The sequence below is a fragment of the Triticum aestivum genome, chromosome 1D (genome assembly GCF_018294505.1).
Source record: "Triticum aestivum cultivar Chinese Spring chromosome 1D, IWGSC CS RefSeq v2.1, whole genome shotgun sequence".
Taxonomy (NCBI): Eukaryota; Viridiplantae; Streptophyta; class Magnoliopsida; order Poales; family Poaceae; genus Triticum; species Triticum aestivum.
The window spans coordinates 416146758-416169195 of NC_057796.1; the positions used below are offsets into that span (position 1 = coordinate 416146758).

The following is a 22438-nucleotide window of genomic DNA, read 5'->3' on the forward strand; positions in this document are numbered from 1 at the left end:
CAGCGTCTGCACGAAAGGGTTCAAGTGCTAGAGGAACGAGACAGCAATAGAGATGCCGAAACTGCCCCCGAAGCTACACCGCCATCTCAGCGTAGAAGCAGCGTGGCTTCCACCGAGCTGCCTCAGCTGGAGCATGCGGCTACTCCTAGCTACCCCGTGGATGCTATCACGGAGTCTCAACATTGCCACCTTATGGCGGAATGGCAGAACTTGAAAGTCAAGGCGGCTGTTGGCTCTGTTTTACCTACTGAACCCGGCGCAACCTACCACTGCCGGCCGATTCCTGAAGGATATGCTAGGGTGATGGTGGATGAAATAACGGAGGGATTTGAGGACCTCCAGCTTGACCACCCTACCGGTGAAGGGGAGACTCGGCTGGGTTTAGCTCTGAAGACTCCATGCCTATGGCGGAAGGAGCTCATCAAGCTTCCGAACTGGACGGCTCCGGCGAGTAAGGGCACTCCGCCTCCTCCTCCGCCTCCTCCTCCGGCGAGTGATCAGGGCACTCAGCCTCCTTCTCCGGCGCGTGGCGGCACTCCGCCTCCTTCTCCGCCAGCGCCGGCGCGCCAGAGCAGCCAGCCTCCTCCTTCTCCGCCTCGTCAGCAAGGGCGGAAGAGACCTGCCGCCGCTGCGGCTGCTCCGGCGCGTCGTAGTCCTTCTCCTCCGCCTCGTAAGCAAGGAAAGAAGATAGCCGCAGCCGCTCCGTCTGCTCTGCCGGCGACTAGCAGTACAGCTGCCAGAGGCGGGAGGCAATACAGATTCGGTCCTTCTCTGAAGACTCCAGAGAAGTTACCATATGAGAGGACCGAGGAGGAGAACGCGAAGATCGTGCGAGCCGAAGTGAAGAACTTCTTTGAAGGGGTCAAAGCAAAGAAACATCCACCTCCGGAGGAGAAGGTAGATCCGGTGAAAGCAAAGCGCACTCTGGCTGCCCTGACAAAACCACCAAAGTCTCTGCCAAAAGGCAACTATGAGCGCGTTCTTGCAAAGGCATATGCCGAAGTGGAGCGGTCGGGAAGTACTGTCAGTGATAAAAGGATGAAAGAACGACGAGCTGGGAAAAAAATTGCCCAGCTCGGCGAACAAGAGAACCAATCGTGCCCCCCGCTCAAGGTGTCAAAAGACATCGTCGCTAATGATCCGGGTATGGTGCCCGGTTATACCGATCTTGGAGATTACCTGCCCGACGATGTACATTATGAAATCATGGAGGTGGACGAACACAAATACCATTACGGGAAGCCTCTCGTCAAAGATGTCAAATCTCTAAGCACGATGATGCGAAGACTACATGATTGGTACATGAAAACCTGCAGAGAGTCTGATGGGATGAGTACTTTAACGCTGAGAGTTAAACCGGAGCATGACCTCGTTGGAATTGAACTGCTGAATGCTCCATTTGAGGATTTCTTCCAGTTTTAAAATCTAAAGTCCCTCGATAAAACAACGATCACTTGCTACTGTCTGTAAGTAGTACTACTTCTGTCATTAAGTCTCTCTATATAGGTCAGCTCTTTCATTGCATGTATTTATACTTATCCTCACTATATTATGCAGATTGAAGATCGCCGAATTGAAGAAAAGACAAATCGGTGATATTGGGTTCATTAACACAAATCTCATAGATGGTTATCAGGTTAAATTTCATGCCAAAGATACCGAGGCCAACTTGCTACAATCGTTGGTAATAAATCAAAACAAAGATATAATACTCTTTCCTTACAACTTCAAGTGAGTGTTACTGTCTTCTGCATATTCGGTTTCCCTTTATTAGTCCAGGTTATGGTAATGTAATTGATGACTTATGCATGCATGCGCAGCTTCCACTATATTCTCCTAGAGATTAAGCTTGAGCCGGGAGTAGTAACTGTCTTAGACTCGAGACGAAAAGATCCCCAGGACTATGCGAACATGACTCAAATGCTCCAGAAGTAAGTTAAATCGATCATTATCCACCATATCAGCAACTTTGTTCATTTCCTGATATCAAGTAATTGTTTTCTTTGTCTGGCAGGGTTTGGAGAAAATTCACCTCAAAAGCCCCGGGACTGCCGAACCAGCTGCAATTTAGACACCCGAAAGTAAGTACTATAGTAGCATGTTCCGCGCATCTCCTAGTGATTCAAGCGCTAGTTTGATCAATACCATTTAGCATGCTTGCTTATCAGTTTGATTGACCTCTATTTCTTGTAAAGTGGTTGTGGCAGCAACCCGGGAATAATTACTGTGGATACTACATTTGCGAGTCCATCCGCTACCATACCTGTGAGCGGGGCTACACTGAAGAACAATATGAAGTGCGTAAGCAATAATATTCACAATTTTATTTTATTACCATCATTTGTGTTGAGTTTCATTTATTCATATATATATATGTATTGACCCCTTCTTCAAATTAGATTTTTCGGAAGCGGGATCAACTCCTAGCACCAGATCGTATGCGAGGAATTCAAGAGGAATTGGCGGCATTCTTCCTTGACCACGTGATCGCTGAAAACGGAGAATACTATGTGGACCCTGTGTTCCTACAATATAATTAGGAGATTGTATTGTAAGAGATAATTATTGTATATATGTAGCCGGTAGTGTCGGATAGATATACGAGAACTTGTTGTTCGACCAATATCTCGGAGAAGGAGAGGTGGTCGATATCACTTCTCTCTGTATGCATATATATATATATGTTCATGACGATCTTCTGTTTCCTTCATTTGATTACTAGCTAGCGTGTCTACTCCTCTCCATACGTATATAGTACGTAGCGTCGACAAAGCACGGAGATAAGAGAGGACACTTCTCTCTATTAATTAGCTAGCTAACACAATATATGAAACACCTAAATTAACCCCCCAAAACCCCTAAACCATGCACCCCCTTTCAAAAAAAACAAAAACCTCAGCTCCTGCAAGGTGCTGACGCGTGGATGCCTATTGGTCCCGGTTGGTGGCACCAACCGGGACCAAAGGCCCTCCTGCCCGGGCTCCCCGCACCGGCCACGTGGACGGCCTTTAGTCCCGGTTCGTGTAAGAACCGGGACTAAAGGGCTAGGGCATTAGTAACGACCCTTTAGTCCCGGTTCCAGAACCGGGACTAAAGGCCCTTATGAACCGGGGTAAAAGCCTCTTTTCCTACTAGTGACCATTCAAAAGTTTCTTTAGAGGAACTACAACAGGTATTCTGCTGACCTGGACATTGAACTAAGCAATACAAAAGGTTCATGTTGTTCCCTTTCCAGATGCTTTAGAACAGACAAGCGATGATGTTGGAATAAGAGGTTGCCTGATTCCCTTTTATGCCATAGTTCATAGTACAACACACACGTATGCAGCCTCTTAAATTATAAGATTATTGTCTCTTAGATTATAAATTTCATGATATCAAATTATACGTACTGCAAATTTTCTCCTTTTTACTGCTTGATTAATTGCAGCAGCAATGCACTGGTTAAATAGAATAACTAGATAATGATGCTCCATGCATAACTAGAGGCGTTGATAGCTTGTCCACCTAGATTATTTTACACTCCCTTCTTAAGAGAATTTAGCTTAGTTTATGAATGTACCTGCGAGTTTGAAACTTGAATTAATTCTACCAAGGAAGACAACAGGAAAGTGCTAATGGCTCGCTTGTTCTTTGCAGAGGAACCCGGTTCTAATGATCGATACAATTTGTAGGTAAACGACTTGTAACTATTATAAGACATCCGTGCTCCACTACTTCTTTTATTCCTATCATAGACATCGTTTCTACTCATCTCAGTAAGGGCACTTGTCTTCATATAAAAGTGAATATATAAGACCTATACTTGAAATTGATTCAATGGTCCATCCTGTGTTCTGGCCCCTTGTTTGTTTGTTATTAAGATATGGGGTGGGAGTGCTTATTTTTAGTCGCTCTTGCCAAAGTTCTGGGCAAAGGATTCAATCGAATTGGTAGGAATCAGTGGGATCCAGCCGGTGGTCGTGGCAAGCACACAGGGATAGGAAATGAAGATGAGATCAAATCTCATGATTCCATCTCTTCTCGGTCCCTGGCGGACGGGGTTCGGGTTGAGTTGTTCGTTTGATCGACCACAATTTTTTGGTGCTTATCAAATACGCAATGCATGTACTGAGAAGCAAGACATTTAGTTTGATTTTCTCGGGTAAACCATACTCTCGACATTCCAAAATCTCTACTATTACAGGTGTAATTTGATTGTTTAACTTCATACTTTGACCATAAATCTCTGAAGAAAAAATAGTTGATGGTTAAAAGTCATATGCTGCTGCATTGGACTATGAGATTGAAAAAAGAGTACCTACCTAATACCTACAGAGGTGGCTAATCCTTCCAGTTACCACTTGCCAATATATATGCAATATAATAGAACTCCTATAGTGTTGTCTTCAATACAGAGGGAATAAATCTCTAACTAATATTTCGGCACATTCATGCTACCTATCTTTTGCATTTAAAACCGAACATGCAATAGGCAGTCATAGCAAATCTATATACTGCATAAACCTTTACTTGAAAGGATTAAAGCACATAAATTGCCCCATCTATTATAATTGACGATGTCTATACAATCAACACAGCAAACAAATATTAGGCCAAATGATCACACACAGAACCAACAAAATCCTTAGTTCCATATGAAGTTGACTAACTGAATTCGTAACTTACATCGACTAATAAAGCTCCTGCTTCAGTTTAACATTAGGGCGTGGTCAGGAATCACAAGCATACGGTTATTTATTATAGTTGGAAAAGAACTATTGTTAAATCAGATCTGCAGTCAAGAAGTTTGTCAGTCTTAGCCGCTTCTATGGACACATGGAAATTTCAATTTTTCATTTGTTAAAGTTTGTATTAGTGTCCTTTTGGACTATTGAATGTGCAGGAATTGATATAATAAAGTTCCAATAAGATGCCATCATTATATCCATTGTCAATTTAGCTGAACATTTTTTGAGCAAAAATTCTGCATAACTTGTGAGGTATCATGTTGAAAATCTGCGAGGAATAATTAATGACCCTTTGACCAAATACACTTTGATCATTGATCAATTTCTATATGTCAGTTGTCCTACAAGGATCACCTGTTCCTGGAACTTCCCTTGCTGTAGGAAAAACTAGAGAAGTACATCAACAAGGCCTTGGCGACTGGATCATGGAGCCAGAACACGCTTCGTACCACCACGGATGCTTGGTTGAAAGAAGGGTTGAAGCCTCAATGCATCACCAACGATTTGAAATGGGGCGTCCCTGTCCCACATGAGAAGTACAAGGATAAGGTTTGCCATCTGAGCACACAGAGATTACAACAACAACAACAACTACTACTACAACAAAGCATTTAGTCCCAAACAAGTTGGGGTAGGCTAGAGGTGAAACCCATAAGATCTCGTAACCAACTCATGACTCTGGCACATGGATAGCAAGCTTCCACGCACCCCTGTCCATAGCTAGCTCTTTGGTGATACTCCAATCCTTCATGGTCTCTCTTAACAGACTCCTCCCATGTCAAATTCGGTCTACCCCGTCCTCTCTTGACATTCTCCGCACGCTTTAGCCGTCCGCTATGCAATGGAGCTTCTGGAGGCCTGCGCTGAATATGCCCAAACCATCTCAGACGATGTTGGACAAGCTTCTCTTCAATTGGTGCTACCCGAACTCTATCTCGTATATCATCATTCCCGACTCGATCCTTCCTCGTGTGGCCACACATCCATCTCAACATACGCATCTCCGCCACACCTAATTGTTGAACATGTCGCCTTTTAGTCGGCCAACTCAGCGCCATACAACATTGTGGGTCGAACCGCCGTCCTGTAGAACTTGCCTTTTAGCTTTTGTGGTAGTCTCTTGTCACAGGGAATGCAGAAGCTTGGCGCCACTTCATCCATCTGGCTTTGATTTGATGGTCCACATCTTCATCAATACCCCCATCCTCCTGCAGCATTGACCCCAAATATCGAAAGGTGTCCTTCTGAGGTACCACCTGGCCATCAAGGCTAACCTCCTCCTCCTCACACCTAGTAGTACTGAAACCGCACATCATGTACTCGGTTTTAGTTCTACTAAGCCTAAACCCTTTCGATTCCAAGGTTTGTCTCCATAACTCTAACTTCCTATTTACCCCCGTCCGACTATCGTCAACTAGCACCACATCATTCGCAAAGAGCATACACCATGAGATATCTCCTTATATATCCCTTGTGACCTCATTCATCACCAATGCAAAAAGATAAGGGCTCAAAGCTGACCCCTGATGCAGTCCTATCTTAATCGGGAAGTCATCAGTGTTGACATCACTTGTTCGAACACTTTTCACAACATTATCGTACATGTCCTTGATGAGGGTAATGTACTTTGGCGGGATTTGTCTTTCTCCAAGGCCCACCACATGACATTCCGCGGATCTTATCATAGGCCTTCTCCAAGTCAATGAACACCATATGCAAGTCCTTTTGCTCCCTATATCCCTCCATAAGTTGTCGTACCAAGAAAATGGCTTCCATGGTCGACCTCCCAGGCATGAAACCAAACTGATTTTTGGTCACGCTTGTCATTCTTCATAAGCGGTGCTTAATGACTCTCCCATAGCTTCATTGTATGTCTCATCAGCATAATTCCATGGTAATTAGTACAACTCTGAACATCCCCTATGTTCTTGAAGATTGGTACTAATATACTCCGTCTCCATTCTTCTGGCATCTTATTTGCCCGAAAAATGAGGTTGAAAAGCTTGGTTAGCCATACTATCGCTATGTCCCCGAGACCTTTCCACACCTCAATGGGGATACAGTCAGGGCCCATCGCCTTGCCTCCTTTCATCATTTTTAAAGCCTCCTTGACCTCAGACTCTTGGATTCGCCGCACAAAACGCATGCTGGTCTCATCAAAGAGTCGTCCAGTTCAATGGTAAAATTAGCTTGTCGATCTGCATTAGTCATGGTTTGCTACTGATTCTTTTTGGTTCATTATGTATCTTCCGCTACTAGGGAAAACCCTAGTAGTACCGCGGAGTTAAGGCCTAACAGTAGTGCGGGGGCTTGCGCTACTGCTAGCGTGCTGCAGCTAGCTGGTAGTAGCACGGATTTGAGGAGGGTATGAAAATGACCTTCGATATTGGCATTGCTCAAGATAAAGGCATTTGGGTGGATCTGGACATGATTTCAATTCTACCTCTGTGTGAGTTTGTTAAACAAATTTGTTAAGTAATCTATATTGCTTATTTAAAATAGTTTTTATTCATCCCTATTAAACTTGTTTTTTTTAATAATTGGTAGCTTATTTCCTTTCTTCAAGAGATATACGAAAGATAGTAGACAATACATACTACAGTTATGGCTCAGAGCCAACCTGAGTGGAGAAGAACTCTCCCCTTTGGTAACGATGTTCTGACTTTTAAGATCATTTATGGAGCTGGCCAAAATTATAGTGGATACGTGCCACTACTCCACAAGTTGAGCGATGCTAACATTTGTGCAAATACCATGGTAATTTTTTTACTATTGGGTCACTATTCCATCATTTTCATACATTCTTGTTGAGTAAACTACATTGTTAACTATGTTACTATTATGTTCTTCAACAGAAGCTCCCGAATGATGTTGTGCCTCCGCTAATGTATGTCGAAGGTGAGATGACAATTGTTAGAGTATGACCATAGGCGGGGGCTTTCGAGAGAGTAGAGTAGGCAATGTTTAGGGTACCATCCCGGGCCATGCTCCGATTTTGAATCGTCATAGAGGAAGCAACCATTGCCTACTCTACGATGATTATTTCCAGCTCACAAGCCCACTTTTTAATGCCAAGCTTTTCCTGACGCTTTTGAATGGCAAGGCATGTGTTCAACCGTCTTCAGGATGGAGTGATAGAGTACGATGATTACTAAAAATGCAAGCCTGATGCCCTTGGAAAGGTTGGCTTCTCCTCTTATCAGAAATGTGCTGCAGCTACTCGGATGCTTGCATACGGAATTCCCGGTGATCCTGCGGATGAGTAGGTCTACATGAATGAGTCCACATGTCTTGATGCATTGTACATGTTTTGCAAAGCTATTGTTGTAGTGTTTGGTCTGGAGTACTTGAGAGAACCAAATGCTACAGATACAACTCAGTTGTTAGCGACTAATGAATCGAGAGGCTTTCCTGGGATGTTTGGAAGCATAGATTGTATGCACTGGGCATGGAAGAACTGTCCATAATTTGCTTGGCAGGGGCAATATAAGGTACATGTTAAGGCTTGCACGGTCATACTTGAAGCTGTGGCATCCCAAGATCTCTGGATTCGGCACTCTTTCAGTATGGCAGGTTCTCACAATGACATCAACGTGCTTCGGCGCTCTCCGGTGTTCGCTAGGCTTTGTGAAGACCAATCCCCATATGTCAACTTTGAGGTCAATGGCCACCAATACAACAAGGGATACTACCTAGCTGATGGTATCAATCCTCGGTGGGCAACTATTGTGAAGACAATCTCGAAGCCTGTAGGATAGAAGAGGGCTAGTTTGCCCAAGAACAAGAGAGTGCTAGGAAGGATGTGGAGTGTGCTTTTGATGTGCTCCAATCTTGATGGGCTATTGTTTGGCACCCTGCTAGAACATGGAGCACTCATAAGATGTGAGAGGTGATGACATGTTGTGTTATCATGCACAACGTGATCGTAGAGGATGAGCGTGATGACAACCTCTTTGACCAAGGGTTTGATTTTCAGGGTAAGAACGTTGAGCCTATGTATGGCGCAACAACCTATGCACAATTCACCATATTTGACCAAGAAATGTGTGATTGGACAACTCATATTCAACTTTAAAATGATTTGGTTGAGCATATGTGGACTCACATAGGCAACCAAGAGATATATTTCTGCTCCTTTTCTTTCATTGTATTTGCTACAATTTCAAATTCATTTGGTTGTAAACTATGTGATTTTTCATTTATTCTGTAGTAATAAAAAGTATTTGACTTATTTTTTTAATTGGGAGCAGTGTTTCATTTTTATTTGTTCATTTAATTAATATGTATAGATTATCGAATTTGATAAAATTTGGCAACAAAACGGCTGAGATGCACCAAATGGGTTGGCCGGTTGGGTGCACTGATCAGAATGACGCGGATAAGGCCGGACATGGGCCAAAGTGATGACGAAAACTGATGAAAAACAAACAAAACAGATGTCTGTTTGCGTCTGTGCGTTAGAGTTGGCCTTACCCCCCACATGCCTTGACATATCTTGAGACGCGCCAGAAAGGGATAAATGCCCGGGCTAACGCCACTCCTGAGCATCTGTCGTACACGTCCATAGTTAAGACGACCCACGGTGGGAGTAACATAGGTAGTAACATCACACATATCTAGATAAAGTAGATGATGTGGCAAGCAATAAATGAAAAAAAAGAGGAAAGAGGTAACATAGCTAGTTACTAGTAGTATGAGTAACATCACACATATCAAGGCAAGATGTGTCTATAGTCTAATAACTGAAGTGTTGCACGTTACCACACATATGTTACTCCTCACTATAGAGATAGTAACATAGGCATGTCACTAGTCTATGTTACTATCCATTGTGGCTAGTCTAATCCATGGCTGGGTGCTCCCTGATTTTGTTAAATGTGTAGAGCATCTATCGTCAGACGTACCCCCCCCCCCCAAAACATCCATCGTAACGTGGAGCATGAGGTGCCCAGAGAGTGACCAGTCACTCAAATGTCCGGTACCAAATCCTTAAATCCATACACCCGTAACGTAAAACCTAGCCTAAATGTTTACCAATTTTCATGCTCTAAGTTCTTGTTGTTCCGTTTTGTATCCATATCCGGCAGGCGTGAGCTCCGGTAAATGAAGGTATGGTCACTGGCGACGAAGAGTAGGACATGGAACACAGACTTATCCACATTGGACATGAGGCGCCGTCGTCTCCTATGTCCCACTCTTCCTCGCCGGAGCACGTGGCCAGGATGTCGCTGGTCGAGGTGAGGTCCACGATAGACATGGACGGACGGGCCCGCCTCATGGTCACCGTGTGTGGGTCCGCCAGCATGGGCGGCCTGCGACTCCGCCTCCGCGGCCTCACACACCCTCTGCCTCGCATGGCGGGCACATCTCTCATCTGCAGCGGACGGGCCCCAAGGCATGGCGGCGTTTACCTTCGACTAGGAGCCCGCCGCTGTGGGGACAACATGCCACCGAAGGGGTTGCGGTTCCATACGGTGGTAACCTCCTTTGGGGAGGCCGCGGGCACGCGCCTCGAGCCACCAGCCCTGGCGGATCCAAGCGCCATTTCCGCGGAGGCAATGGATTCCTGCTGGATGGAGTCTGACCTCAATAGGGCTGACTCCTCCCGGGACCGATAGAAAGCCATGCGGATGGTCATCTCCTCCTCGTCCCTGCATGGGGTGAGGTCACAATCAGTGGGTCAGGAGATCTTGGAGTTGTATCCGTTGTCTGTTATGCCTGAGATCGCCGGAACGAAGCTTGGGGGCGTAGTAGAGTGGAGTGGCTAGGGTTTCGTCCGGGATGCGGATAGAGATGAATATATGTGGGGTTGTGGTGGGCTAGCGTGAGCTTGATCCGAAGACGCATCCGGGTGCGTCCGACCGCTCCATATCCGCCTTAGATATGGACTAGATATGAGGGGTGCTAGTTAACCCATACATATAGGGCTGGTATGAGGGGTGCAGTTGGGTCGAGATTTAATGACCGGTCACTTACCGAGCAATCCGCACGGACTTATATGGAGTGTTCGAGGAGTCCGGCTATAGATGCTCTAACATGTGCTAATTATCACTCCAATAGTCTATAAACCATGCATGCTGCGTTACATAGTTGTAGAGCAACAAGCTACTTGTGGCCGAACCGCCGGAGGTATTCTTCCAAGATCCGTCTCTGATCTCTCTCCACTTGTTTGAAGGTAATACTGTCTCCCAGTTCATCCTGCATGGTCTTCGAGCTTTTCCTACATGTCCCGTGTTGTATGAGCATTTGTACTGAAAGAGAGAGGGGAGCTATTTTGTACTGAATCGGACATTTCAGATTCTTCTGTGCAACTATGGGAAGCAAAGGGACATTTCAGATGCCGGTGCAGGAGCTTGCTGGCGCCCACGGCACGGCCAACGTGCCAGCTCAGTACATCGCGCGCGCGCACGAGGACCAACAGCTCGCGGCGGCGGTCGTAGCACCAGCCCCTGTCATCGACCTCGTCCGCCTTTCGAAGCACGGCGACGGCACCTCAGACGAGGCGGCGAAGCTCCGGTCAGCCATCGAGTCATGGGGCCTTCTTTTTTTTTAAACGGAGGCAAAAGATTTGCCTCATATATTAAATGAGGAGGAGAAAGAGTTTGTTACAACACAGTGCCAAGAAACGGCATGGCAATTACTCTCGCAATAAGAAAGACCCTAAATTTTTCGCCCCGGCTTTAACCCAAAGGTTAGACTCTTCGATCACATTGTTTAGCAAGACAAGCGGAGGGGCACTCTTGTGTCTAAACACCCTTGCATTACGCTCATTCCAGATCACCCATGAAACCAACATGGTTATCGAAGCCTTCGCTTTTCGGTTGGCGGTGCCCTCGGCGCTCAAACTCGCCCACCATTCCTTGATGGAGTCGTACAAGTGCCATGCGGACGTGTCCACGTCGTGGATGCAGAGCTTCTGAATCACCATGTTCCAGAGCCTGAGGGTGAAGCGGCATCTGAAGAATAGATGGGGACCGCATTCCTGCACCCCTCTGCACAAGGGACAAGGGCCACAGTTTGGCCAGCCTCGCCTCTGCAATCTGTCTGCAGTCCAGATCCTATCTTGAAGCGCGAGCCAAGCAAAGAACTTGACTTTCGGAGGGGCCCAAACCTTCCAAACCATTTGGTCCATGGGGGAGAGGACCAAGCCCAGAAACTGCGCCCTGTACGCGGAGGCTGCGGAGTAGTTCCTGGAAGCCGTGTGCTTCCAAAGTATGTCATCGTCGGCAAGCTCATCAAGGTGGACCTTTTGGAGCAGCGTCCATAGGGTGAAGAATTGTGAAACATGCTCAATGGAGGCCGGTGTAGGTGGTCTGATTTTGAGAATCCACGCGCTCTCCTTGAGGGCCTCCCGCACCTTCCAGCGCTTCCGCGAGGAAGCCTCATAAATGAGCGGAGCGATGTCTCTGGGCTTGCGACCCAGAAGCCAAGGAGAGTCCCAAAAAGGTGTCCGCGCACCATTGCCAACCGTGATGGTGGTACATGCGTAGAAAAAATTTAGGTCATCCTCATCACACGGGTTCCCACCTATGGGGCCTCCTTATGGTAAGTAACAACTCCACTAGTACTACTTTGAAGCAACACCAAGCATGCATATCCATGTCGTATCTTCTTGCAGGTCAGTAACCACGGTGTAGACGCGGTAATGGACAACATGATGGCCGCGTCAAGGGAGTTTTTTCGGCAGCCGCTCGAAGAGAAGCAGAGATACGCCAACCTGAACGGCGGCGAGCGGTTCCAGTTCGAGGGCTATGGGAACGACTGGGTAAGCTCGCTGGACCAAATCCGTGACTGGACTGACCGCCTCTACCTCAAGGTGGAGCCAGAGGATGAGCGGAGCATCGCCCTCTGGCCAGTACATCCCGAAACCTTTAGGTGACCGACGTCAGGGAGCGTTGACTGATCATGTCATCATGAGAAATTGAGAACATACATTTTGTTGCAGGAATGCTCTGCACGAGTATACGAAGAAATGCGGGGAAGTGAAGGACGATCTGTTAAGGGCAATGGCGAAGCTGCTGGAACTTGACGACGATGATTACTTTGTGGAACACTTTGGGGACAAGCCTCTCACTGACGTGAGATGCAGCTACTACCCGGTGTGCCCGAGGCCGGAGCTCGTGTTTGGCCTCAAGCCCCACTGCGATGCAACTGTTGTTACAGTCCTTCTGGTCGATGACAGGGTTGGTGGCCTGCAAGTTCTCAAAGATGGGGTCTGGTGGGATGTACCGATCGTACCTCACACACTACTGGTGATCATAGGAGATCAAACTGAGGTACGCTTGTGAAATAAAATTTATATCCTGAAAAAGTGTTGTTTTATGGAAAGGTTATATGAAGGGAATCTCGAAGCTTCAAATATTCATCATTGTGAGTTTTTCCCAAAATGTATAACCTCTCGGACTGATGAAGGTTAATCTTATGTGACACAGATAATGAGCAATGGGATCTTTAAGAGCCCTGTGCATAGGGTCCTAACAAACACAAAGAAAGAGAGGCTATCGGTGGCAGTAGACTACTATGTTGATCCTGAGAGAGAAATCAAGCCATCGGCTCAGTTGGTCAATGAGAAGAGACCGGCGCTGTACTCTAAAGTGAAGGTTAAGGACTACTTTGCCCGAAGTTACAATGCTTTTACTGAAGGGAAAATGGTTATCGATACAGTGAAGATCTAACTAAGTATGCTATCATTGCTTTCATTCAATAAAATGTTGTCATTCTGCAATAAATGTTTGTATAATTTATTCATGTATCGTTACATCCCTCAGTGTATTCACTACCTTTGTTCAATAACACATGTTGTCTCGGTTAGCATGGTTTACAGATGCAGATTTGTGGAACATGGTTCCACGCGGGAACACTTATGAAAAGTAAATTCAGGAAAAAAATACTAGGAAAAAGGAAGAAAAAAAACTGAATTTGTTTTGTAACATACATGGTCAACTGGTATATCGTGTATGAAGTTTGGCAAAGAGGCAACATGATCGTATGTGTTTTTACCTTGAAGTACACCTTGTAGTGGCCGCCTTACCTTCTGTGGTGGGAAAGAATGACGTGTATCATTGTATGGCAAGTCATCTCCCACAATAGACATAGCCTAAATATTGGTCACTCTAGAATCTGTCATGATGAGTACCAAACAAAGCAAAACCTCAAGTGCAATGTTTCTATAGCACTACTAGGAGGTGGTGGGGAAAATTCTCTCAACTCTGTAATAAGTACCAAGCTCTTACCCGTTAGACTTTTGTGCTGTCAAAAGTTATCAAAAATTGGATATAGCAATTACCAAGTGACCAAACAATGTACAATATGAAAAGTAGAACTTGGTTACGATTTCCTCAACTCACAGTATCAATGCACAATGTAGCAAAAAGTAATGCGAGCTGAATAATTGCTCAAACTTGTAACTAGTGCGGGCAATCGACTAGTAAAAGATAAAATAATCTAGACCCGATACTGAATCAAGTGAGTAAAATTTGTGGAGTATAATGAAGCTCAAACCGGATGATGTGATGTGGTAGTCAAGCTCACAACGTACAGCAAAAAGGATGTCTAAAACAGAATTTATTTATTTTTGCCCCAAAACAGATGCTAGCCTGCCTGATTTAATTTTCACTTTTTCTTTTCCTTCTCTCTTTTTGTCTGTTTTGTCAAGCCGGTTACTAGCAATAGAGACGTACTACATAACTTAGATCAACAGGGACTTGAAAGATTCTCGTCGTTGGAACTTGCGTGCAAAACTCACGGTGATGGATGCATGCAAGAGAAACTTTGTGAGGAAAACAGCGGCGGAAGGGCCACACAATGTTTGCCTTGGTGTCGGGGGCACAGCGCAGAAGGATAGCGGCGCTGCGACTGCGAGGGTGGTGCCTGCCGAGGCGAGGCGCAAGCGACGGGCATCACGGGTCAGCTTCTTTCTCCGGTATGGCGTGGCACAAGACGAGCGAATCTGGCGTAGCTGTGCGTACTGCAAACAAAACAGCCAAGAACCTCGGACAGAGAGATACGGACGTTACTGTTAGGAATAAATCACAATTCGTCGCCATGACTAGGGTGCGTGTCTCGATGGCGCGTGAGTCCGTGCTCGCGTTCGTGTCTATCGTATAGGTTTAGCCCAGGTCGAGTCGGAGGCTGTTGACGATTTGTTGTAGACTGGCCGCGTCGTGCGTGGCCGGAGCCTGTGGATCAATCAGCTGAATGTGGCGTGCATGTAGTTAGCTCGGCTCACCTGCTGGGTTCCCAGCAGGAATTATTGTGCAGGGTGAATAGGTGAGTGCCACGTGTCCTTGTGGGCTAAGAGCTCCAACTAACTTAGATTTTTTTTTCTTCTTACTGCTTCGGTCCTTCGTCACCTGCCCTCTATGCGAAAGAAAAATACGAGGTTGCCTGCTAGAGCAGAGCCGCGGACGGGTTCTTCTTGCAGGCCCATCGGCGATGTTGTTGGGTCGTCTACTGCTAGTCGATTTGGATCCGGCTCTGGAATTCTGAAATTAATCGAGGCCAAGCACTGTAAATGAGGAGACCAGAAGCCGACATTTTTTAGTCTGGTGGAGCATCGTTGTGTTAATCTCCGTTTCGGTGAGATCCAGCCTAAATGATGGATCGCTATCATAGCAACCAAAGCGTAATGATTGAAACATGGAGTCGATAAATGAATACAAATGGATCGATTTCTGGGTTTTACTTTCACAAGCAGTGACAGCAGAAGCGCACCCATGGCGGTCTGTATGCCGATCTTCTAGATTTCCAGTGCCCGTACTGCCGGCCGCTCCCGCTCTGCACAAAAGAAAAATCAGATACCAGATCAGATCATTGGCGGACAATGCAGGGCCAAATATATCCTCGACGGTGTTGGGCGTGGGCTCGGGTGCGACGGGTGCAGGTGGGTTGAGCAGCTCCGGCGAGGGGACGGGTTTCTTCTTGCCGTTCTATTTCTTGCGCTTATGCTTACTCTTCTCTTGTACGGGGCCTTGGCCGGGGGGCAGCACGGCAGGGTACCTCGGCCACCAGCAGGGGCGCTGCCATGGGACCCGGCGGACAGGGTGGCCGCCGGCATCCACGACGTCCTCGAGTGGAGGTAGAAGGGCCAACGGTGCGGCGGGCCGACGAGCAAGAACCATTGGCACTGGCAACCATTCTCACGGTGAGGATGGACCCAAGCAGTAAGAGAAACAAATTAAATCTAAGTTAATTGGAGCTCTTGGCCCACAAGGACACGTGGCACTCACCTATTCGCCCTGCATAATAATTCCTGCTGGGAACCCAGCAGGTGAGCCGAACCCCTGGTTGTTAGCTACATGGACGGCCGGGTCGTGTGTGCGTGGTGAGTTAGTGGGTGAGCCGGCTGTACGTGCTAGTGGTGGCCGGGGCTTGCGTGCGTGCGTGTGCTAGCATGTGTGGGCAGCCCGGTAAAAAAAGCCCCTCCCTCTGTATTGATCGCAGCCGGTCTGTTGCCGGGGCATGGCGCCGGTATGAGCCGAGTGTAGTCATGTACCCACTGTAAGGAAGATAAGGATTGGGGCGTTCGTGCGCCCGTGACGGCGTTCGTGCGCCGGCCGGAAAATCTTGTGTCCACTGTTTTTTTCTTCCACCTCCGTTCGAGTGAGAGGAGAGGTAACTAGAGGGCTGTGGTTCCAACAATTGGTATCATGAGCTTGCTGTCTTGGGCGTGCTTGCCGTGCCGGAGGCGTGCAGCGATGGCGGCGCTCGCCGGCCGCTGCGCGACGGAGCTCCGAGCCGTGTGTCGGTCTATGGAGGTGGGCTGCGCTGTGGCTGTCATGGGGCGTGGCGGAGGCGGCGGGCGGTGACGTCGTACGTGCAGCGACCGTGGAGGCCGCCTAGGCGCTGCGTGGTGGCGCGGCGGCACAACACGGCGTGGCGGCGTGGAGGCACTGCATGGCGGCATGGAGGCCGCGGCGGCGAGCCGGGCGCGACTGGTGCGTGTTATGGGTGCGCACTGGACGCGTCGGGACCGCGGCCGCGCGTAGGAGCGTGTTGTTGACGTTGGGAGGAGGCGTATGTCGCCGTTGTGCTCGAGTCCGTGCTCGAGTTCGGCTACATCCTTCCGGCGTTTGTCGCTGGCGGCTGCCATGGCGGACGCGGAGGCGGCGCGGTGAGCGTCTGGTGCGGTCGGGCTCGTCGAGCGCGTCGGGTGCGCGCGGGACGTGCGGGATGCACTGGTGCGGTCGGGCTCGTCGGACGCGTCGGGTGCGCACGGGACGTGCGGGGCGCAGAGGGACGCCAGGCGTGTGTCGCCGGGGTCGTGACGGAGCACGGTGCGATCGGCGTCGATGCGCCGGGTCGGGTCCGCGGGCTGGGTCACGGCCGTGACGACGACAATGACAGAAGCTGCAACAACTCCGGCGACGGCGAGATTGTGATTTAGGGGAGATTGTTAGGAATAAATCACAATTCATCGCCGTGACTAGGGTGTGTGTCTCGATGGCGCGTGAGTCCGTGCTCGCGTTCGTGTCTATCGTATAGGTTTAGCCCAGGTCGAGTCGGAGGCTGTTGACGATTTGTTGTAGGCTGGCCGCGTCGTGCGTGGCCGGAGCCTGCGGATCAATCAGCTGAATGTGGCGTGTATGTAGTTAGCTGGTTGTTAGCTACATGGACGGCCGGGTCGTGTGTGCGTGGTGAGTTAGTTAGTGGGTGAGCCGGCTGTACGTGCTAGTGGTGGCCGGGGCTTGCGTGCGTGCGTGTGCTAGCATGTGTGGGCAGCCCGGTATAAAAAGCCCCTCTCTGTATCGATCGCAGCCGGTTTGTTGTTGGGGCATGGCGCTGGTATGAGCCAAGTGTAGTACCCACGGTAAGGAAGATAAGGATTGGAGCGTTCGTGCGCTCGTGGTGGCGTTCGTGTGTCGGCCGGAAAAACTTGTGTCCACTCTTTTTCTTCTTTCACCTCCGTTTAAGTGAGAAGAAAGATAGCTAGAAGGCTGTGGTTCCAACAAACTCCTTGCATGCATGGCGTCCAAAAATTATGGCAGCTAGGAGGAACAAGCGAGGAGATAAACACGTCCAGAAAAACAGATTTTTCTTGTGAGTACAGGAGATTCAAACTCTTCTTTTTTTGTTCTTCTTGATTGAGGATGAGCGTGCGGCAGAGAGACACTTTCCTCCCAAACTAATCTATACCAGCACTAATACTAGGACGAATACAACACATAAGGGGACGCATAATGGTTTTGATAAGCATAGAGATGCATTTTACTGAAATTTTGCTGACAATCGACGTAAGTATAGGCTGGTTAAGGGGCAGTCCATCTGCCGCCCCAAGTCCCATGAGGGGCTGGGCATCGTGAACACTTTCATCGTGAACACTTTCATCATGGTGGTGGAAAATTATGTCCACTGGGCCTGGTACGATGTGGTTCGATATTCTGAAAGGTAAATATTTTCCAAATTGTAGCCCCATGTTTGCTCTGTCCTTGGATGGGTCTCAGTTTTGGCATGATTTGGTCAAAATTAGAGATGTTTTCAGGGAACACGTCAAGTTTGTTGTTGGTAATGGTACCTCAGTGCGCTTTTGGTTAGACTAGTGGTCTGGCGACGCACCTTTGGCAGTCTCATTTCTTGTTTTGTTTTCTTATTGTCCGGACCAGGAGATCTCAATCTCTGAGCTCGCCGGCACAGGTTGGGACCTGGGTTTCAGAAGGACTCTCTCTCCTGAAGAGTTGGGACAATGGTACCTCCTTGCTGCCTACTTCCTGATGTTGTCAGAGGAAGGGGATTCTGTCGCCTGGCCTCACTCTTCTTCTAGTCGATTTTTGAAACCCCTCTACTTGCGGTTGATTTCTGGTACCCCCACCAACAGATTTAAACATTTGTGGCTTGCTAGGGTGCCGCCAAAAATCAAGATCTTCATGTGGCAAGCCATCAGAGGCAAACTACCAGCATCCGATCAAATTCGAAAACAGAGTGGACCTGGCTAGCTCGGCCCATTGCGCTTTATGCTTGGCCCTGGAGGATTCGGACCATATCTTTTTTGGTTGTGTTCTGGCCAAGCTGGCGCGGTGCTGTAATAGATCTTGGACGGGGGTTTCTTGGGTTCCTTCCTCCTTCGCCGAGCTGCGGCCGTTGGCTGCGAGCCTTGTGGGTGCAAAATAGACGTATTTTCTGGGAGGGGTTCTCAGCGCTATGTTGGGCGTTGTGGACTACTAAAAATAAATTCACTATTGAAAGTATTTTCCTTAACAGACCGGCTGATTACTTTTTCAAAATGATTATCTTCTTGCAGCAGTGATATTTTTTGACTAAGGACGCTGATCGGGCGGCACTGGAGGAGCTGATTTCTAGGGTGCGATCTTCTGCTACCTCCTTGGTCCAGTCTCATGGCGCCAACTCATGATCATCAGTGCATGATGCTCCTCTTCTGGCTAGGCTTTGTAGGTTGTTGGCCTGCGTGCCACTGTTATCTGGCATGCATGCCACTGTTTACTCTTTTGTAATGTCTGCCTTAAGTTAGTGAAAACTTTTGTGTGGTCTCATTGATTCTGCCTAGTGACTTTATTTATAAAGTCGGAATAAACTCGGGCATATGCCTTTTTCTAAAAAAAATAAGTCAACTACACAAAAACTGGATGCAAATTGCTAAAGGTTACTCCCTCCCAAAAAATGCCTAGCGTTCCTCTGCCTCCTGCCGGCGTCGTTGCCGGTCCGCCTCGCCACCAGTGACCTAAGGGCCATGGCGGGGCGGTGGATCCCGGCCTTTACCGGCGGGAGGGCTCCATTTTTCGATGTTTCCTCGAGTTTTGTTAGGGTTTGTGTCCTGCTCGGGAAGATGAGACAGCGGCGGCTCCCTGAAGATGGAATAAGTTTCTTCTCGCCTAGCCCCCGTCCCGGTGATGCATCTAGCAACATCGGTGAACTTGTCGATATGTGTCCTGGCAAATCTGTCCTTGGCGGATTTGCTCGGATCTAGTCATAGTTCCTCTACGTTCCCGTGTTTTCACGTTGGGTCCTTCCGACATACGCTACTCTTCAATGGCAACGGTTGTGTTCTGGTGCATTGGTTCTATAGGGCCTTAGCACGATGACTTCCCTACTGTATACTACGACAAGTTTTGCCCAGGTCCGCCGAGGGAGGGGTGATGATGGCGGTGCTGAAGGAAATATGCCCTAGAGGCAATAATAAATATCTTATTTATATTTCCTTATATCATGATAAATGTTTATTACTCATGCTAGAATTGTATTAACCGGAAACTTAGTACATGTGTGAATACATAGACAAAACTGAGTTTCCCTAGTATGCCTCTACTTGACTAGCTCGTTAGTCAAAGATGGTTAAGTTTCCTGACCATAGACATGTGTTGTCATTTGATCAATGGGATCACATCATTAGAGAATGATGTGATGGACAAGACCCATCCGTTTGCTTAGCATGATGATCGTTTAGTTTTATTGCTACTGTTTTCTTCATGACTTATACATGTTCCTCTGACTATGAGATTATGCAACTCCCGAATACCGGAGGAACACCTTGTGTGCTATCAAACGTCACAACGTAACTGAGTGATTATAAAGATGCTCTACAGGTGTCTCCGATGGTGTTTGTTGAGTTGGCATATATGAAGATTAGGATTTGTCACTCCGAGTATCGGAGAGGTATCTCTGGGCCCTCTCGGTAATGCACATCACTATAAGCCTTGCAAGCAATGTGACTAATGAGTTAGTTGCGATATGATGCATTACGGAACGAGTAAAGAAACTTGCCGGTAACGATATTGAACTAGGTATGATGATACCGACGACCGAATCTCGGGCAAGTAACATACCGATGACAAAGGGAACAACGTATGTTGTTATGCGGTTTGACTGATAAAGATCTTCGTAGAATATGTAGGAGCCAATATGAGCATCCAGGTTCCGCTATTGGTTATTGACCGGAGATGTGTCTCGGTCATGTCTACATAGTTCTCGAACCCGTAGGGTCCGCACGCTTAACGTTCGATGACGATTTATATTATGAGTTATGTGATTTGATGACCGAAGATTGTTCGGAGTCCCGGATGAGATCACGGACATGACGAGGAGTCTCGAAATGGTCGAGAGGTAAAGATTCATATATTGGAAGGCTATATTCGGACTTCGGAAAGGTTCCGAATGATTCAGGTATTTTTTCGAAGTACCGGGGAGTTACGGGAATTCACCGGGAGAAGTAATGGGCCTTATTGGGCCATATGGGAAAAGAGGAGGCAGGCCAAAGGGGAGGTGGCGCCCCCCCCATGGGTCCGAATTGGCTAGGGGAAGGGGGTGACGCCCCCCTTGCCTTTTCCTACTCCCTCTCTCTTTCCCTCTTTCCTTCTCTCCTACTCCGAAAAGGAAAGGGATTCCTACTAGGACTCCATACTCTTGGCGCACCCCTAGGGGGCCGGCCTCTCTCCCTCCCTCTTTTATATACGTGGGCAGGGGGCACCCCAAAGGCACTCCAAGATTTGTCTTAGCCGTGTGTGGTGCCCCCCTCCACAGTTACACACCTCGGTCATATCGTCGTAGTGCTTAGGCGAAGCCCTGCGCCGGTACCTTCATCATCACTGTCGCCACGCCGTCGTGCTGACGGAACTCTCCCTCGTCCTCAACTGGATCAAGAGATCGAGGGACGTCATTGAGCTGAACGTGTGCTGAACACGGAGGTACCGTACTGTCGGTACTTGGATCGGTTGGATCGTGAAGACATTCGACTACATCAACCGCGTTACTAAATGCTTCCGCTTTTGGTCTACGAGGGTACGTGGACACACTCTCCCCTCTCGTTGCTATGCATCACCTAGATAGATCTTGCGTGATCGTAGGAAATTTTTGAAATACTGCGTTCCCCAACAGTGGTATCAGAGCCAGGTCTATGCGTAGATGTTATATGCACGAGTAGAACACAAAGAGTTGTGGCCGATAATAGTCATACTGCTTACCAGCAACGTCTTACTTTGACTCGGCGGTATTGTTGGATGAAGCGGCCCGGACCGACATTACATGACCGCGTTCATGAGGCTAGTTCTACCGACGTGCTTCGCACACAGGTGGCTAGCGGGTGTCTGTTTCTCCAACTTTAGTTGAATCAAGTTTGACTACGCCCGGTCTTTGTTGAAAGTAAAACAGCATACTTGACGAAAAATCGTTGTGGTTTTGATGCGTAGGTAAGAACGGTTCTTGCTGGAAGCCCGTAGCAGCCACGTAAAACTTGCAACAACAAAGTAGAGGACGTCTAACTTGTTTTTGCAGGGCATGTTGTGATGTGATATGGTCAAGACGTGACGAGATATAAATTGTTATATGAGATGATCATGTTTTGTAACCATTATCGGCAACTAGCACGAGCCTTATGGTTGTCGCTTTATTGTATGAAATGCAATCGCCATGTAACTGCTTTACTTTATCACTAAGCGGTAGCGATAGTCGTAGAAGCAATAGTTGGCGAGACGACAACGATACTACGATGGAGATCAAGGTGTCAAGTCGGTGACGATGGAGATCATGACGGTGCTTTGGAGATGGAGATCAAAGGCACAAGATGATGATGGCCATATCATGTCACATATTTTGATTGCATGCGATGTTTGTCTTTTATGCATCTTATTTTGCTTAGTACGGCGGTAGCATTATAACATGATCTCTCACTAAATTTCAAGGTATAAGTGTTCTCCCTGAGTATGCACCGTTGCTACAGTTCGTCATGCCGAGACACCACGTGATGATCGGGTGTGATAAGC

General features: G+C 47.7%; 1 protein-coding gene across 1 annotated transcript; it reads left to right on the forward strand.

Moving 5' to 3' along the window:
- The first annotated feature begins 10853 nt into the window (after positions 1-10853).
- Positions 10854-13532, forward strand: LOC123172226 (flavonol synthase/flavanone 3-hydroxylase). Its single transcript, XM_044589235.1, has 5 exons — positions 10854-11246; positions 12221-12275; positions 12349-12605; positions 12676-13006; positions 13163-13532. The coding sequence occupies exons 1-5, from the start codon at positions 11044-11046 to the stop codon at positions 13403-13405; spliced, it is 1089 nt and encodes a 362-aa protein (XP_044445170.1). The 5' UTR covers positions 10854-11043; the 3' UTR covers positions 13406-13532.
- The last annotated feature ends 8906 nt before the right edge of the window (positions 13533-22438 follow it).

Coding starts and splice junctions, on each gene's coding strand:
- LOC123172226 (XM_044589235.1), top strand. CDS start 11,044: ATGGGAAGCAAAGGGACATTTCAGATGCCGGTGCAGGAGCTTGCTGGC. Junction 11,247..12,220: donor GACGAGGCGGCGAAGCTCCG/GTCAGCCATCGA, acceptor GTACATGCGTAG/AAAAAATTTAGGTCATCCTC. Junction 12,606..12,675: donor GTACATCCCGAAACCTTTAG/GTGACCGACGTC, acceptor ATTTTGTTGCAG/GAATGCTCTGCACGAGTATA.